Source organism: Oncorhynchus mykiss, chromosome 8 (genome assembly GCF_013265735.2).
Source record: "Oncorhynchus mykiss isolate Arlee chromosome 8, USDA_OmykA_1.1, whole genome shotgun sequence".
Classification (NCBI taxonomy): Eukaryota; Metazoa; Chordata; class Actinopteri; order Salmoniformes; family Salmonidae; genus Oncorhynchus; species Oncorhynchus mykiss.
Window position 1 is genome coordinate 40,103,244 of NC_048572.1, and position 19,569 is coordinate 40,122,812.

General features: G+C 41.0%; 1 protein-coding gene across 1 annotated transcript in view; it reads left to right on the forward strand.

The window, feature by feature from the left end:
- Positions 1–19,569, forward strand: part of LOC110529903 (methyltransferase-like protein 24) — a 94,595-nt gene that overhangs the window by 69,312 nt on the left and 5,714 nt on the right. The window contains exons 3-4 of the mRNA XM_021612557.2: positions 3,907–4,052; positions 14,863–15,088. Of these exons, the coding sequence (XP_021468232.1) occupies positions 3,907–4,052; positions 14,863–15,088 (372 nt within the window). The remainder of the gene's footprint in view (positions 1–3,906; positions 4,053–14,862; positions 15,089–19,569) is intronic.

The window sequence follows — 19,569 nt, forward strand, 5'->3', positions numbered from 1 at the left end:
CTGCTTACCTATTGCAGATTCAGTCTTCCCAGCCTGGTGCAGGTCTACAATTTTGTTTCTGGTGTCCTTTGACAGCTCTTTGGTCTTGGCCATAGTAGAGTTTGGAGTGTGACTGTTTGAGGTTGTGGACAGGTGTCTTTTATACTGATAACAAGTTCAAACAGGTGCCATTAATACAGGTAACGAGTGGAGGACAGAGGAGCCTCTTAAAGAAGAAGTTACAGGTCTGTGAGAGCCAGAAATCTTGCTTGTTTGTATGTGACCAAATAATTATTTCCCACCATAATTTGCAAATAAATTCATTACAAATCCTACAATGTGATTTTCTGGATTTCTTTTTCTTATTTTGTCTGTCATAGTTGAAGTGTACCTATGATGAAAATTACAGGCCTCTCTCATATTTTTAAATGGGAGAACTTGCACAATTGGTGGCTGACTAAATACTTTTTTGCCCCACTGTATGTTCATTGAAAGAGAATTTGTCTTGCTTGACAACTCAAACATACTCCATTGATTACCATAGAGATGGCGTTCTGATTCATCTGATTTGTCTCTTTCCTACTGTGGTTTATGAAAGTCAGAATGGCAGACTGATCTGAATGCTAATTTAACTTCATCCAGTGAAGATAACACAATTCACTTTGTTTCCTATTATACGGACATAGTTAGAATGAATACAAATGTATCATCATCATTATAGCGTCTTATTTCTTCTCCTCTTTCCTATTAGCCACATGTGGAATGTCATTCACCTATTTAACTTAAAGCCTATAAGCACGGCACAATAATTCACATTCCTCATGCTTGCTGTTCAACCTATCGGCTCACTTTTGCAATTATCACTTTCCTCTCTCTCTTACCCATGTTCTCTCACTAGCTGTTTTCAGCAACAGTTTTCAACAACCATCCACCTCCCCACCACCACCAGCTATAATAATTTTAAGGCCCCTCATTGGAACTCCTTTCCTCCAGCCGAGGGGTTTCGATGCCAGCTGCCCAGCAAAGGGCTACCTGTCATCAGCATCTGGCTCCGAGGAGCATTCCACGGAGATGAGGCCATACCCAAAACGATGTAATAAAATTCCATACTGCATTCTGTCTCTGTTGTTCATTCAGTTAAGCCTGTACTCGATTTAACGAAATAAATGAGATGTTCTTGCCTTTTTTGTTCGTTGATTGATGTGTTGTTTGAGGATAAAGATTGTGAGGCAGAGACAGGGTCGGCTTTTATGCCCTTGTGTTTTATAATCCACAAAATACAAACTCCAACTGCACTGTGTGAGAGAGGCTATAGCATCAATCAAGTTGTTTAAAAAGTAAAGTAAGTTTTATCATTGCTATAATCCAACCATTTTCTGATAACGAAGGCCATTGTGCTTCTGTAATCAAATTATGTTAAGAAACATCAGCAAACCTCTTATCTTTTCTTTCATATACCGTGGGCCTACAGAGTTCTGCTAATGACGAAGCACTTAATCTACAGTATATCTTACATGGCAGGCATGTTGCTTATAATGAATTAGCCTTTGGATGTGTGTGTGTGTGTGTGTGTGTGTGTGTGTGTGTGTGTGTGTGTGTGTGTGCGTGTGCGTGAAGGGGGGTTGTTGGGGGTGAATCGCCTATCATCTTATCTGACAGGCGGAGAGGGAGTTGCAGTGACTATAACAGCTTCCTCAGCAGTAATTCTGACTGACGTCGTGGTTGGTGGAACTCAACTTGTGAGAGAGGTACGCTGCACTGCGTTTGGCAAATAATTAGCAGTCAATGCAACACACACACAACAGTGGGAAAGGTGGAGACTGATCAAGGTAACATACTGTGTAGTGTTGCAGTATATTCACAATGACAACAACGTGTCAGTACCTTTCTATTTATAATAGCTCACAATATAGTCCAGCATACTGTTACAATAACACATGTTCAAATCAACAATAATGGGCCAATGCAATTAGGAACCTCTACAACACATAACTGCAACAGCTAAACAAAAATCCTCCAATACAACAGTATCATCGCTACCACAGCAATACATGGATGGATAATTGCCTCCCATTTCAGCATATCTCACGGTGCTCACCACAACACAATCTATTCATAAGGCTGTTTAAAATTCTATTGCATTCTGCAATTTTTTTTACAATGCCATTGTTGCAGAGTGCCTGACAGAAGTCCCCAAGGCTCCAAGCGTGACTGTTATTCCCTCACAATAAGTCACAGCTCTTGACTTGGTCATGCCTCCTATTGCCTTCTGCTTTCTTTTCATGCCAAAAGTTCTGTTCGGACAGGATAAAAGCACTGAGGTCCTCCTATTCATCTCTATTGATAAATGCTTTTCTTCTAAAGATTGAAGAAGTCAGAATCCATTAATTCCAAAGATTTATGACATCACAAAGCGTAAGAACCCTCTAGAGATTCTAGACTTCGTCCACTTTCCATTAGTGGCATGGGGAAGAATTCATAAATGTCAGCAAAGTAGAGCACATTTTACATTGAACGTAGAGTCACGACCCACCAACTGGTGCAACCGGCCACTGGTTAGGGTTGGGCTAAAATGGTGGTTCAGAAAGAGAAGGATTTATGACCAGTCTCTGTCTGGGCAGTGGTCTCTATGGGGAAAGACAGATTAGAACAAATAATCAGTCTGTCTCTGTCAATATCCGCTGATCCAGTCCAGTTCAGACAGTCTCTGGAGGAGATAGAAGAGCTAAAGCAATCAGACAGAAAACAGTCATAAATCCTGTCTGTCCTAACACCTCCCACACACACTCCAAACACACATTCCGGACACATATTCAGGACAAACATTCAGGACACACACATGCATGAATGCATGCACACACACGTATGTATGCATGCACAAATACCTCCATGCATGCACACACATACACTCTATCAATGATGGCTTTGGCTCACACACAGCTCTTCACGCATACTTTATACACACCCATCCTTGTCTTTTTGGCATTGGAGTTTGCCGTCTCTCTCTAATATACACATACACCCCGTCCCAAACAAAGAAATACCTACTCCCCACAGACTAAGACCAGCCAGTGTGAGCCAACTGGTTCTGTTAGTCTTGGTGTTTTTGTCAGCAATGGTGGCTGCAGTAGAGAGAGATAGGGGCCTGGAAGGGCAGATATCTCCCTCTCCTTCTCTCATCCTCTCCCTATTCTTCGCTCCTCCTCTCTTCCTCACTTCCTCTCTTGTTCTCACTCTCTTCTGCTGACAAGAGAAACCTGGCCGTGTGCGCATTCAACTCTAGCTATTAATGAATCTATTGATTTTGTCTGTAGTTTCAGTTAGTACATGCACTTTACAGTATATAGAACATGTAATGAAAAAATAAACAGAAACGTTGAACTGCAACATGGAGTCAATGGAATCCTTGAGCATTAAGGCAAGATTAAGGTGCCCTGTCCCTCACTGTGAGATGGAGAATCATGTCAAGGATGGAGGACGCATTTGTTTACACTAAATCACATTTTTTCTCCTTCACTGAAACTAAAAGGAAAGGAAGGTGAGGGGCAGAGGAGGAGAAATGGAGACGGTGCTACTCGATGAGAAAGAAAAACATGTTGAAATATGAATATATGTGTGTGTGTGTGTGGGGGGGGGGAATATGTGATCTGACAGGGGCAAGGGGTAACTATGGTATACACTATACAGTATGTGATGTTGATGATGATTATTACAATTAAAATGATAACAATGGCGATGATAATAACGATCAAATCTAATTTTAATTGTCACATGCTTCATAAACAACAGGCGTATACTAACAGCGAAATGCTTTCTTAATCTTCCCAACAATGCAGAATACAAATAACAAATATATAATAATAATACTTTTTTTAAATGATATTTTAGGGGAGTAGTTTACTGATGACCCCTGTGTCTCTCCTACAGGTGTCTTGTGCCCCCCCTTCCCCAGAGGGCCCCTTGGCACTAGAGGGTCAGGAAGGGCCAAAGGGCCCCTGGGCAGTGTGTCTGGACAGCAGGTACAGCCTGGCACAACGGATACACACCAAACACTGCCGGGTCTACTCTATGGGGTGAGTATATATGTATGTATATATATATATATATATATATATATATATATATATATATATATATATATATATATATATATATATAAATATATATATATAAATATATATATACACACACACACACACACACACACACACACACACACACACACACACACACACAGTCTTGTATAACTAACCTTGTGGGGACACACAATTCAGTCCCATTCAAAATCCTATTGTGCCTAACCCCTAACCCTTACCCTAAACCTTCACCTCAATACTTAACCTTAGCTCCTAAACCTAACCTTAAACCTAATTATAACCCTAACACTAATTCTAACCCAAACCCCCGTAGAAATAGCATTTGACCTTGTGGGACTAACAAAATGTCCCCAGTTAGTCAAATTGTGTTTGCTTACTATTCTTTTGGGACTTCTGGTCCCCACAAGTAAAGTTAAACACGTACACACACACAGAAACGGAAACAGCCTGGCCCAACACATCACTAGGGCGGCAGGCAGCCTAGTGGTTAGAGCTTTGGGCTAGTAACCGAAAGGTTGCTAGATTGAATCCCCGAGCTGACAAGGTAAAATAATGTTGTTCTGCCCCTGAACAAGGCAGTTAACCCACTGTTCCCTGGTAGGCCGTCATTGTAAATAAGAGTTTGTTCTTAACTGACTTGCCTAGTTAAATAAAGGTTAAATAAATAAAACATATCTAATAATTGAAATCATATCTCTGTGTCATGTAATCTGGATGCTATTTTGCAGAGTATAAATGGATTTGACCTTCCAGGAGTAGATGTGCCCTTGCTGTATACCCAGGGCTGAGCTGGGCTTGGCAGTGGTGGGATGTAGGGTTGAAGAGATTAAGCCCCTGGATGGCCTATTATTTTGTGCTGGCAGCAGCAGGGTAGGCAGTCGGTGGACTCTGAGAAGGAGCGAAGAGGTTAGATAGGCAGGAACAGGAATGAGGGGGTGGGAAAGCAAGTTTAGGGATTAACCCTGTTTACACCAATGTCAAGGGTCAAATGAACTGGTTTTGAGAAACAGATTTCCTATTGATGACTGATAAGCACATACACATACACACCAATTTCTCCTCACTTTTCACAATGTTACTTATAGTATTGCCCTCTCAGGTCAAAGTACGCCATACAAGTCCCCACACACACTTCAGCTGTCTGTATCGATCTAATGATCTGGGGGTTGGTTTTCTCTGCCACATTAGTTTGATGGGCTGTTGTGATAGCAGAGCTAGATAAACAGGAGTATATCCCCATTGTCATCACTCACACCAACACTACAACACTGTGGGCGGGGGGACATCATTAAGCACCATGGTTTTTCCTGACTACCTGATCAGGGAATAATACATCTATAACTCGGGCCCAGAACTGTGTGAAAGCCGGATTGTTTCTTTGATCGTGGTTGTTCACGTAACCTTTGACACGACACATATATAACTACTGGGATCTGGCATTTTGCAACACGCGGTTAGAAAAAGCATGCGACAAGCGACGCTCCGGACATCATTGATGACGTATTTCTGAAAAAGTGATGCCCGCATCGGCACACTGCTCTGAAGTTAGCTGCTCAGCGATTTAGACGCATGCCTCGGCGTTCTGGTCTCAAACAAAACATCCCTAGAGTGAGGGTGTAACTAGGCCGTCAAAAGGAAATGCCTTTATGATATACTGTAATGTATTGTCGTAAAGAGTTTAATTTGATATATTCACTTCGACACTCACTTGGTGAAGGCTCCAGGACTGAAAGCCGTTGGCCACAACAACCATGCCTTTGTCGCTAGCAAATACATTCATGGTAGGTAACTATAATTCACTCGAAAGGCAAAAGGAAATATGCAAACCTCTCACCTCTCCGGATTAAAACAGAATTATGATAAGTGCACCATATTCCGTATTTGATCACAAAAAAAATACAACTTTTACATTACTGTGTAGTTTACAAATAAAATGGTCCCAACGGTAAAGTGCACATACTCGGTATTCATATCCCGAAATAAATAAAATATCTCATTACAATACATTTTAATAGAAAGTTACCATGGAAAGAACAACACCAGTCTATTTGTGGAGAAATCACTCTGATTCATTATTTAGTCATATCCCAGATTACCTATTTACTTATGGCCCTGCCTAACCTAACGACTTGTTTTCTAAATTACATGAGCAAAAAATATTCCACTTTATTTGGAATGGCAAGCCAGTGTGGACCCGTCGTTCAGGGCAGGTGGGGCAGAGCCCTGTTTTGAGCCCCACCTGTTTTTTTTGTTGTTGCCTGTTTTGCATTTATTTTGGAATTAATACATGTCAGTTTGCAAACAATGTATAAAAAATTATCGAATAAAGCTGCATACAAACATGGTCTCTAAAATGCAGGTGTTACAGCCTAGCTCAATGCTTTCTGTGGAGGTGGGGCGGAAAATACGGAGCATAGGGGTTGGTAATGTTCTCTAGTTGCGCTGTGATTGGCTCAGTGGTCTGTCACTCATGGGGACACTACATAACCTCAAAATCTACGTGGAGAGCTTGAAATTTCTAGCCCCTTGGGTGCCGCCATAGAGTTACATTACAGCTGCCCATCCAAGAAGCCCCAAGGTCATTGGCAAAAGATAAAATGACATCAAATACGAAAAACAGTGCCTTGCGAAAGTATTCGGCCCCCTTGAACTTTGCGACCTTTTGCCACATTTCAGGCTTCAAACATAAAGATATAAAACTGTATTTTTTTGTGAAGAATCAACAACAAGTGGGACACAATCATGAAGTGGAACGACATTTATTGGATATTTCAAACTTTTTTAACAAATAAAAAACTGAAAAATTGGGCGTGCAAAATTATTCAGCCCCTTTACTTTCAGTGCAGCAAACTCTCTCCAGAAGTTCAGTGAGGATCTCTGAATGATCCAATGTTGACCTAAATGACTAATGATGATAAATACAATCCACCTGTGTGTAATCAAGTCTCCGTATAAATGCACCTGCACTGTGATAGTCTCAGAGGTCCGTTAAAAGCGCAGAGAGCATCATGAAGAACAAGGAACACACAAGGCAGGTCCGAGATACTGTTGTGAAGAAGTTTGGATTTGGATACAAAAAGATTTCCCAAGCTTTAAACATCCCAAGGAGCACTGTGCAAGCGATAATATTGAAATGGAAGGAGTATCAGACCACTGCAAATCTACCAAGACCTGGCCATCCCTCTAAACTTTCAGCTCATACAAGGAGAAGACTGATCAGAGATGCAGCCAAGAGGCCCATGATCACTCTGGATGAACTGCAGAGATCTACAGCTGAGGTGGGAGACTCTGTCCATAGGACAACAATATTGCACAAATCTGGCCTTTATGGAAGAGTGGCAAGAAGAAAGCCATTTCTTAAAGATATCCATAAAAAGTGTTGTTTAAAGTTTGCCACAAGCCACCTGGGAGACACACCAAACATGTGGAAGAAGGTGCTCTGGTCAGATGAAACCAAAATTGAACTTTTTGGCAACAATGCAAAACGTTATGTTTGGCGTAAAAGCAACACAGCTCATCACCCTGAACACACCATCCCCACTGTCAAACATGGTGGTGGCAGAATCATGGTTTGGGCCTGCTTTTCTTCAGCAGGGACAGGGAAGATGGTTCAAATTGATGGGAAGATGGATGGAGCCAAATACAGGACCATTCTGGAAGAAAACCTGATGGAGTCTGCAAAAGACCTAAGACTGGGACGGAGATTTGTCTTCCAACAAGACAATGATCCAAAACATAAAGTAAAATCTACAATGGAATGGTTCAAAAATAAACATATCCAGGTGTTAGAATGGCCAAGTCAAAGTCCAGACCTGAATCCAATCGAGAATCTGTGGAAAGAACTGAAAACTGCTGTTCACAAATGCTCTCCATCCAATCTCACTGAGCTCGAGCTGTTTTGCAAGGAGGAATGGGATCACTTGTTGTTGATTCTTCACAAAAAAAAAAAGTTTTATATCTTTATGTTTGAAGCCTGAAATGTGGCAAAAGGTCGCAAAGTTCAAGGGGGCCGAATACTTTCGCAAGGCACTGTATCTACTGTAGCTTTGATTGGACTGATCATGTCAACATCATACTTTCAAAATCTTAGCTAGCAAGCTAGCAGTCATCATCATGAATCATGACAACAATCTACTGGCAAACCCTTTTCAATCCTTGTCATAAGAAGAGAAATGATGAAGAAAATTATAGATAAAATGTGAGGTGCTCATCGGCCATTGGACATAAATATTACACAACAAGTTGGAAATCGCAAATTCAACAATGGGTGGTTTGGAAGGAATCAGTGGCTAACTGCTATTCAGTGGATTGGGTGTGTGGTCCAAGTCTGGGTTTAAGGGTCTCTTTTCAAAGCTTTAAAGGATAAACATTCAACTATGGCCATGCTGTCAATCCAGCATGACTTCTGGGGGAAGATGGGCGTCACCTGGAGGGGTGTGGAGACAATCACAAGGACAGGTGAAACCGATCAGGTCGTGACACACACATCTACTATGTTTTCAGTTAAATACCATGATAAGATTTAGTTTAGTCACCAATACATCAGGTAATGATAGGCTCACCATTAAGTAATTTTAACTACCATTTATTCCAATAGCAAATACAAGATAACCACATTTCAAAAGTGTTATTTTTGAATAGCTGAATGGAAAGAATAGTAGATGTGTCATGCCCTAACCTTAGTTCCTTTTTTATGTCTCTATTTTGGTTTGGTCGGGGCATGAGTTGGGGTGGGCATTCTATGTTGTTGTTCTATGTTTTCTTTTCTATGTGTTTGGCCTGGTATGGTTCCCAATCAGAGGCAGCGGTCTATCGTTGTCTCTGATTGAGAACCATACTTAGGTTAGCTTTCCCCCGCTGGTGTTTGTGGGTAGTTGTTTCCTGTTTTGTGTTTTCACCTTTCAGGACTGTTTCGATTTTCATTTCTTACATTCACTTTGTTATTTTGTATTTTTCATGTTCGGTTATAATAAAATATCATGGACACTTACCACACTGCGTTTTGGTCCGATCCTTCCTACTCCTCATCCGATAAAGACGAAGATCGTTACAAGATGGTAAATATCATTTACCAGAGTATTTCACAAAAACTTCACACAATTTTTCTTACTAATAATTTGTATCCAATGGCAGGTTATGAGCATGTTGAGAAATATGTCAGTCTTACAGTTATTTATACAGTACATACGTAGGACAAATCATCAGAAATTGGGGTATTGCAAAAAATGATCACCTTTTCTACATGATTTGTCAACTAATAAAGTATTGCATGTCTCTCTGCTTGAAATTCATCAGCTTGCAGTGTATCAATGAAATTCAGATAATGAGATGGAATATATTGTTATACAACCAAGGTATTTCAACAGTGCATTGTACACTACACTACACAATTCTAAATGGTAGCACAAAGTGATTCTTTCAACTTCATCCTATTGAAGCACACTGGCTGATGGAGAATGATGATGTAGTATTTACAGCCACATGCATATGCGATTTGGTTTTACCTTCCAACAAATTGATGTCAAATTAATACAGTTACGAAGTAAAAAATATAGAATTTTACAGTGCTCAGCAGTTATCAAACTATATACTGTACGTTAATTTTTTTATCACTTGATGCAATTTTTAACAGGTTGACATTTTCACAACTCTTAGTACATAACTCAAAACAGTTAATCAAAAAGGCAGCTGTTTCAAAACTCTAAGCACATTTTCAATTGATTAAGTAAATTCAGCAAAAAAAGAAACATCCTCTCACTGTCAACTGCGTTAATTTTCAGCAAACTTAACATGTGTAAATATTTGTATAAATATAAGATTCAAATACTGAGACATAAACTGAACAAGTTCCACAGACATGTGACTAACAGAAATTGAATAATGTGTCCCTGAACAAAGGGGGGTCAAAATCAAAAGTAACAGTCAGTATCTGGTGTGGCCAAGTACTGCAGTGCATTTCTTCCTCATGGACTGAACCAGATTTGTCAGTTCTTGCTGTGAGATGTTACCCCATTCTTCCACCAAGGCACCTGCAAGTTCCCGGACATTTCTGGGGGGAATGGCCCTAGCCCTCACCCTCCGATCCAACAGGTCCCAGACGTGCTCATTGAGATCCGGGCTCTTCACTGGTCATGGCAGAACACTGACATTCCTGTCTTGCAGGAAATCACGCACAGAACGAGCAGATTGCCTGCAATGACAACAAGCTCAGTCCGATGATGCAGTGACACACCGCCCCAGACCATGACGGATCCTCCACCTCCAAATCAATCCCGCTCCAGAGTACAGGCCTTGGTGTAACGTTCATTCATTAAACAATGAACGCGAATCCGACCATCACCCCTGGTGAGACAAAACCGCGACTAGTCAGTGAAGAGCACTTTTTGCCAGTCCTGTCTGGTCCAGTGATGGTGGGTTTGTGCCCATAGGCGATGTTGTTGCCGGTGATGTCTGGTGAGGACCTGCCTTACAACAGGCCTACAAGCCCTCAGTCCAGCCTCTCTCAGCCTATTGCGGACAGTCTGAGCACTGACTGAGGGATTGTGCGTTCCTGGTGTAACTTGTGCAGTTGTTGTTGCCATCCTGTACCTGTCCCGCAGGTGTGATGTTCGGTTATACCGATCCTGTGCAGGTGTCGTTACACGTGGTCTGCCACTGCGAGGACGATCAGCTGTCCTTCCTGTCTCCCTGTAGCATTGTCTGAGGCATCTCACAGTACGGGTATTGCAATTTATTGCCCTGGCCACATCTGCAGTCCTCATGCCTCCTTGCAGCATGCCGAAGGCAAGTTCATGCACATGAGCAGGGACCCATGACATCTTTATTTTGGTGTTTTTCAGAGTCCTTAGAAAGGTCTCTTTAGTGTCCTAAGTTTTCATAACTGTGACCTTAATTGCCTACCGTCTGTAAGCTGTTAGTGTCTTAACGACGTTCCACAGGTGCATGTTCATTAATTGTTTATGGTTCATTGAACAAGCATGGGAAACAGTGTTTAAACCCTTTATCTTTGAATTATCTTTGAAAGACAGGGTCCTGAAAAAGGGACGTTTATTTTTTTGCTGAGTTTATAACACACAAAATCATAGTCACTTTTTCACTAAACTTGTGTTTAATCGAAAAATCCATGTCTCACATTGCAATAAATGTTAATATACTGCGGTGTAAAGTACTTAGGTAAAAATACTTTAAAGTACTGCTTATTTTGTTTTTTGGGTTATCTTTACTTTATAATTTATTATTTAACTTTTATTTTTTTTACTTTAACTTCACTACATTCCTAAAGAAAATAATGTACTTTTTACTCCATACATTTTCCCTGACACCAAAAGTATTTGTTACATTTTGAATGCTTAGCAGCACAGGAAAATGGTCCAGTTCACCTACTTATCAAGAGAACATCCCTGGTCATCCCTACTGCCTCTGATCTGGCAGACTCACTAAACACGAATGCTTAGTTTGTAAATGATGTCTGAGTGTTGTAGTGGTCCGCTGGCAATCCATACATTTGCTTAATATAAGGAATTACATTTTTTTTTAAAAGCCAAATACTTTCAGACATTTACTCAAATAGCATTTTACTGGGTGACTTTCACTTTTACTTAAGTCATTTTCTATTAAGGTATGTTTACTTTTACTGAAGTATGACAATTGGGTACTTTTTCCACCACTGTTCACATAAAGTACAGTAATTGCCTTTCACAATGCAATGCCCACATTCCTTTTGATATGATTCTCTTATCTTTTGTTAAAATAAATTGTATTATTACTTAATCCGACTGCTCTTAATTGATGATCGATTAAAAGTTTAGTAAAGCTATAGATTTGACATGTAAACTGTTTTGTCTAGTAGAGATTTTGAGAAGTCCATAATGAAAATGTATGTATGTAAAGTAGAAACATAAAAAGTATGATATATACTTACTCGAATGTACTACTATGATGTTGACTATTATGTAACAAATCAAATCAAAGTGTATTGGTCGCGTACACAGAGAAGCAGATGTTAAAGCAGGTGCAGCAAAATGCTTTTGTTTCTAGCTCCTACAGTGCAGTAAATCAACACCAATACAATGCATTACAATACCTATATGCAAATAATCCAGTCCAAAACAAGAAAGAAATGCATCCTATATTTACTGAAATTACATTGGCCATTGGAGTACTGTAATACTGTAATATACTGTATGCCATTTGAACTGAGCTACATACAGGACCACTACAATACATAAATAGAATACTGTAAAATACAATACACGATTGCAATACAGGTGGAAGATGTCTGATTGCCATCCCCATGAGCGTGCCACCCGCCTTCAGGCCATGGATGAGGCATGCATTGATTTCAATCCAGACCTACAGTACCAGTCAACAGTTTGGATCATTCAAGGGTTTTTCTTTATTTTTACTATTTTCCACATTGTAGAATGATAGAGAAGACATCAAAACTAGGAAATAACACATATGGAATCATGTAGTAACCAACAAAGTGTTAAACAAATGAAAATATATTGTATATTTGAGATTCTTCAAAGTAGCCACCCTTTGCCTTGATGACAGCTTTGCACATTTTTGAATGAGTACTGTATGTCAGGCTTGGATTCGCCATGCCAAAGGGTGGCATGGACAATGTAATTCCGATGAGAACCAATGGCCAAATGGTCAAGACAGGATTGATGCAAACTAGTGCCTGCTAAACATTGTTTCTTTAATTTCTTTAATTTGATTACATTGTGAAAGATGTCTTCAATGATCACACCTTTGATCACACATGGGAAAGAAATGATGGAAATGTGATGTTCAGTCAATTTTAATGGGTAGCGCAAGTGTATGGCCTAATGTGAAAACAATGAAATGTACTGTAATTTACAGTACTATACCACAAAGGGCAATTTTGAAACATGTATCCATAGAGATTCTATTAAATTACTAAAAGGGGATATGACATAAACCCTCGAAGTTTCAGAATGGGGTGAAAAATGCAGCCATATTGGTCGAGGCGAAATCCAAACCAGTCTAATTGGAATAAATGACAGTAGAGGCATAATCCTGATTTTACTTATGCAGGAACATAAAACAAAGGCATGTGATATATCAGAAATGGAAATATTGTGAATAGAATTATTCAACTTCCGCCGGAGTCGGTCCCTCTCCTTGTTCGAGCAGCGTTGGGCGGTCGACGTCACCGGCCTTCTAGCCATCGCCAATCCACTTTTCATTTTCCATTTGTTTTGTCTTTGTTTTCTACACACCTGGTTTCAATTCCCCCATTATATGTTCATTATTTAACCCTCTGGTTTCCCCCATGTTGGTGTGCGTGTTTGTTCTATTGATCAGGCTGTTACTGACGGCTGGTATTTTTTGCCGGGTTTTGTTATTACGCCTGTTTATTTTGTGGTACCGGTATTGTTCCCGCACTATAGTATTGTGTTTATACGGGTGCTTTCTTGTATTAAATACCTTGTCCACGCATCTCAGTTCTCCTGTGCCTGACTCCTTTCACCAGTTACCCACAGCCTTGACAATTGTCATATAATCATAAATACCGGTTTAAAAAAAATATCTGTATAAATAGCCTCAAAAATATATGTGAACACACCATGAGTGTCTCAATTTTTGTTTTCTTGGAAAGCTGAGAGTGCTGCTATATGATACAATATCAGTACTTGTTGCATTTACAACTTGTCTGTTCTATTATCTACTGAATTCAACCGGTGTATGGCTGTGGATTGACTGCATTGTTTGAACGGAATGTTGGCATATGCAAGGGACAAACAGCAACGTTCTGTACATTACCTTGGAAATAACAGATTATGCAGCTGGACGAGAGTAATGTGCAGAACGGAGGCATTTGTCCCGCTTATATACCACAGTTGCTCTTCCCACATCCTCTCATGTAAAACAGCAAGCACTGTCATCTGAAGTATCATTTCACTAAAACGGTAGCAAGGCATGAGACACTCTCCTGGTAGGGCCTGCTTTGATACCATTAGTGGTTGTGTTAACTGAATCATTTAGCAGAGAGGGAAACCGAGATGTCTGGAGCATTCCCTTCCTGTCTTCCCTTCCCTCTCTCATCTCATCCCTGCATCTCCCTCCTAAACGCATGGCTGTCTATGAGGGAACAGAGTAGCTCATCCGTGAGAAATTAACTTTGAGAGATACTCCCTGAGCTGCAATTACTGTGTAGAGATACAGCAAGCCACATCGCAAACACACAGCTACAGAGACAGACTGAGAGAGAAAGCGAGCTCTGTCTGCCTGCATAGATTTACAAACAAGGAGCATTCAGTGAAAGAGGAAAAGAGTGGGAAGAGAAGAAAAGGTGAACAGAGAAAATGAGAGAGGGGGAAAAGAGAGAGAGAGAGAAAGAAAGAGAGGGGGGAGTGAAACATGAGCCTTTGTCAGTCTTGAAAACAAGCAACCCACTGGGCACACACTGGTTGAATCAACATTGTTTCCACGTCATATCAATGAAATCACGTTGAACCATCTTGGAATAGCCGTTAAATTGACGTCTGTGTGCAGTGGGAAGAAGAAATAAAATATTTTCCTGCTCATATCCTCCCATACTTTTAGCCTTACATTGAATTATTCATTGAGCTGCTGAAGTAGGCAGTTATTTTCAGCTTCAGCAGCTATACAAACTATTCCCCAAAAGTCCTTATACAATATACAATACATAATTATATCTGCATCCATCCATCCACTCATCCATCCATAAAATATGATTTATATAACCTCTCTCTCCCTCTCCACCTTTTTTTTTGTATCTCCCTCCCTCCCATAGGTTGGGTGTGGAGGATAAAACCCTGGAGCGCTCTCTGGCCAGGGTGGGCTGTGAGGTACACTGTTTTGACCCTAGCCTAAAGCAGGCCCACCTGCAGGAGTCAGACATGTGGCTCCATCGTCTCTCCGTAGACTGGAGGGACCCCAACCCAGCCATCCCCGCCCAGAGACAGCACGGCAACACCAAGAAACTGGCCACCATCCTCAACGATTTTGGACACAGACAGGTCAGGGGGCACATAGATAGGAGAAGGGTGTAAACGGTGAGGTGTGAATGAAGTGACAAATGGGCAAATGTGTCCTGAATCAAATATAAGGAATAAGTCAAACATGGGCTTATATTGTGAGAGTATATGTACTATACATAATACAGTGACAACTTACTCCACAAACCAACGTCCTACACAGTGCACAATATGCAGTACCTGTCGTTTATGGCATACCCATGACCAATACAAACAATACATGCAAAAGACACTATAAAAGTCACTATAAACACAAACCAGATATCCTTATCTTCCTCACTTCGGCCGAAAAAGGCTACACGAAAATGCATATTTTCTCTCCCTATGAGCTGGAAGAATTCACTTCATTACCACATAAAGCTGCAGGTTGACTGCAGCAGCAGTTCCTCTCTACACCTCCTTATCATTCATTCCTCCAGTGTCTCCTCTTGCCCTGGAGGGCAGAAAACTCAGAGGAAGATAGATTCTCATCCGGGTTGGGCCTCTGTCTCCCTCCAGCAGGGGGTATTTTCTCATTTTTTCGTCCACCAAGCAAGGAGTTTTTGTATGGAGGTCAATGAAAGTGTCCATATTTTGTCAACAAAAAAATGAATGGCTTATTTGCCCACGTGAGGTTTATTTTATATAATGGAAGTTTTGTAATGTTTACGTTGTTGAGAAAAAAACACTTTATATCGGAGTTGTCTCGAGATGGCTATTCATGGAATGAGGCTAGTAAGCATAGCATCTCTCTCCATTGAATACATGCGTTTGACGTCAACAACCCTGATTGAATATTAAAAAAAAGGAATACAACAATGAGATGTATCCACCAATCCAAAGACGGGATAGGCGGGAGCTAGACAGCCCGATGTGCCGCTTTGTGGATAATGACTCCCATTGTTAGGGTGGAGAGACATGTATCTTGTCAGTATATCCATAATCTTTGCTTATAGTTACGGCTTTCCTCCTTTAAATATTATCATTCAGAATATTAACTCACTGGAGTCTACCAGAGGGGGAGCTCTGTGTTCTGCCTTATCAGATATGGATCTGCATACAAGGTCAATGACATCCACACACAAACACACACACTCATGCACGCTTGCAAACACGCACCCACATGCTCACTTGCACACACACGTGGGCCTGCACACAACAGCATATCATCGGTTTTCTATCGCTCATTTGCACTTCATGTCAATGATATCATGTCACCGTGTGGGACTGTGGGTCAATTAACCTTGTCGGGAGTGGGCGCCCTGATTCTAGTTTGTGAGCTAGGCAGGCTACTGCCTGGGAAGGTCTCCCACTCAGAAGTACGAGATGGGGAGGGATGCGGGGTAGGTTGACCTCAGGTCTCCCCACTGGAAGCCTGAGGTAGGGGGAGCGGGAGAATCTATCAAATAGCGCACCTCTAACTTCATACAGTACTAATGCAATTAGTACAATCAGTCACACTACGAAATGCTACCAAATAAACCACAATTCATTCATAATACTGTGAATATATAGTTTCACAGACATATTGTTGCATTTTTTGGTTGACAGTGTTGGGGGATGGGTACTGTAGTCTTGACTCTTGGTTGACAGTGGTGGGGGATGGGTACTGTAGTCTTGACTCTTGGTTGACAGTGTTGGGGGATGGGTACTGTAGTCTTGACTCTTGGTTGACAGTGGTGGGGGATGGGTACTGTAGTCTTGACTCTTGGTTGACAGTGTTGGGGGATGGGTAATGCATTGATGCTGGAGTGCCTATTTGTCTTTGTTACTTATTTTTGATATTTATGAGTCTTATTTTTGTATATATTTTTATAGTTTTAAATGTTATGATTATTTATTTGTGTTGTTCCAAATGTCTGAATAAAAATTACAGGTAGTGCAGAAGGGGAGGTTCGCCCAGGAAGCCATACAAGCTAGAACCGCCACCGTTAATTAGTACACATTTTTTACCAGGCTCTTGAGCAGAATGCCTGGAAGCCACGCACGGGTGCCTAGCATTAGCGAGTCCATGCTTAGAGGCATCAGCCATTAATTCCTTTTTCTGGAGCGTGTGTGCATGTGTTTGAGATAAGGACAGACCCGATCCCTGTACCTGCTTTAGATGCAAAGCGACACACACGTCTCCATAATGGGCTTTTAACGTGAGTACACAGCATGCTTAAGGAACAACTGTCTGCCTTTCTTCTCCCTGACTTTTTTCTTTCTTCCAGCTTTGCGTCAGAAGAACAGCACAGGGAACTGATGAGTCGCTTCTAAAGATCAAAATATGCATTCATTTGTGTTCTTTATCGTTGATTACACAGCTCATAAATGAGTCATATGCCACTCTGGTCAGCATCAGAGCCTGTCTCCATGGGGATTAACACCACTTCAACAGTCCTTCAGATCTCATGCAAATTGATTTGCTTTCACCTAATTAAGTGATAATGCCAGAGAAGCCGGTGTAGACAGAACAACAACAGTAGCTGCATTTGTTTAAGCTGTTTTCTAGTGACATTTAACAATGAGCTAATGAGGCACAATGTCGCTTGGCATAGAAAATGTCCTCTCTCGTTAGGAAACTGTTGTCCAGAGGAGCTAGCCAACAACACAGCTAACAAAATAACTTATAACAAACTAGCTGCACTTCGTTTCGTTTGACCTTTTTTCAATTTATATTTCTTTGTACAGTTGAAGTCGGAAGTTTACATACACCTTAGCCAAATACATTTAAACTCAGTTTTTCACAATTCCTGACATTTAATCCTAGTTAAAATGCCCTGTTTTAAGTCAGTTAGGATCATCACTTTATTTTAAGAATGTGAAATGTCAGAATAATAGTAGAGAGAGTGATTTTTTTCAGCTTTTATTTCTTTCATCACATTCCCAGTGGGTCAGAAGTTTACATACACTCAATTAGTATTTGGTAACATTGCCTTTAAATTTTTAAACTTGGGTCAAACTTTTCACGTAGCCTTCCACAAACTTCCCACAATAAGTTGGGTGAATTTTGGCCCCTTCCTCCTGACAGAGCTGGTGTAATTGAGTCAGGTTTGTAGGCCTCCTTGCTCGCACACGCTTTTTCAGTTCTGCCCACAAATTTTCTATAGGATTGAGGTCAGGGCTTTGTGATGGCACTCCAATACCTTGATTTTTTTGTCCTCAAGCCATTTTGCCACAACTTTGGAAGTGTGCATGGGGTCATTGTCCATTTGGAAGACCAGATGTCTTGAGATGTTGCTTCAATATATCCATATCATTTTTCCTCCTCATGATGCCATCCATTTTGTGAAGTGCACCAGTCCCTCCTGCAGCAAAGCACCCCCACAACATGATGCTGCCACCCCCATGCTTCACGGTTGGGATGGTGTTTTTCGGCGTGCAAGCCTCCCCCTTTTTCCTCCAAACACAACGATGGTCATTATGGCCAAACAGTTCTATTTTTGTTTAATAAGACCAGAGGACACTTCTCCAGAAAGTACGATCTTTGTACCCATGTGCAGTTACAAACTGTAGTCTGGCTTTTTTATGGCAGTTTTGGAGCAGTGGCTTCTTTCTTTCTGAGCGACCTTTCAGGTTATGTCGATATAGGACTTGTTATACTGTGGATATAGATACTTTTGTACCTGTTTCCTCCAGCATCTTCACAAGGTCCTTTGCTGTTGTCCTGGGATTGATTGGCACTTTTCGCACCAAAGTACGTTCTAGGAGACAGAACGCGTCTCCTTCCTGAGCGGTATGATGGCTGCGTGGTTCCATGGTGTTTATACTTGCGTACTCCCATTGTGTTTATACTTGTGTACTATTGACTCAAATTATGTCAATTAGCCTATCAGAAGCTTCTAGAAATTTTCTAGAATTTCCCAAGCTGTTTAAAGGCACAGTCAACTTAGTGTATGTAAACTTCTGACCCACTGGAATTGTGATACAGTGAATTATAAGTGAAATAATCTGTCTATAAACAATTGTTGGAAAAATGACTTGTGTCATGCACAAAGTAGATGTCCTAACCGACTTGCCAACACTATAGTTTGTTAACAAGAATTTGTGGAGAGGTTGAAAAACGAGTTTTAATGACTCCAACCTAAGTGTATGTAAACTTCCGACTTCAACTGTAGGTATTCCTCTTGTCCAGATGGGATAGGGCAGTGTGATGGTGATTGCATCGTCTGTGGACCTATTGGAGCAGTAAGCAAATTGGAGTGGGTCTAGTGTTACAGATAGGGTGGAGGTGATATGATCCTTGACTAGTCTCTCAAAGCACTTCATGATGACAGAAGTGAGTGCTACGGGGCGATTAGTCATTTGGTTCAGTTACTTTTGCTTTCTTGGGAACAGGAACAATGGTGGCCATCTTGAAGCATGTGGGGACAGCAGACTGGGATAGGGAGAGATTGAATATGTCCGTAAACACTCCAGTCAGCTGGTCCGAGCATACTCTATGGACGCGGCTAGGGATGCCGTCTGGGTAGGCAGCCTTGCGAGGGTTGTACTCTGCCTAA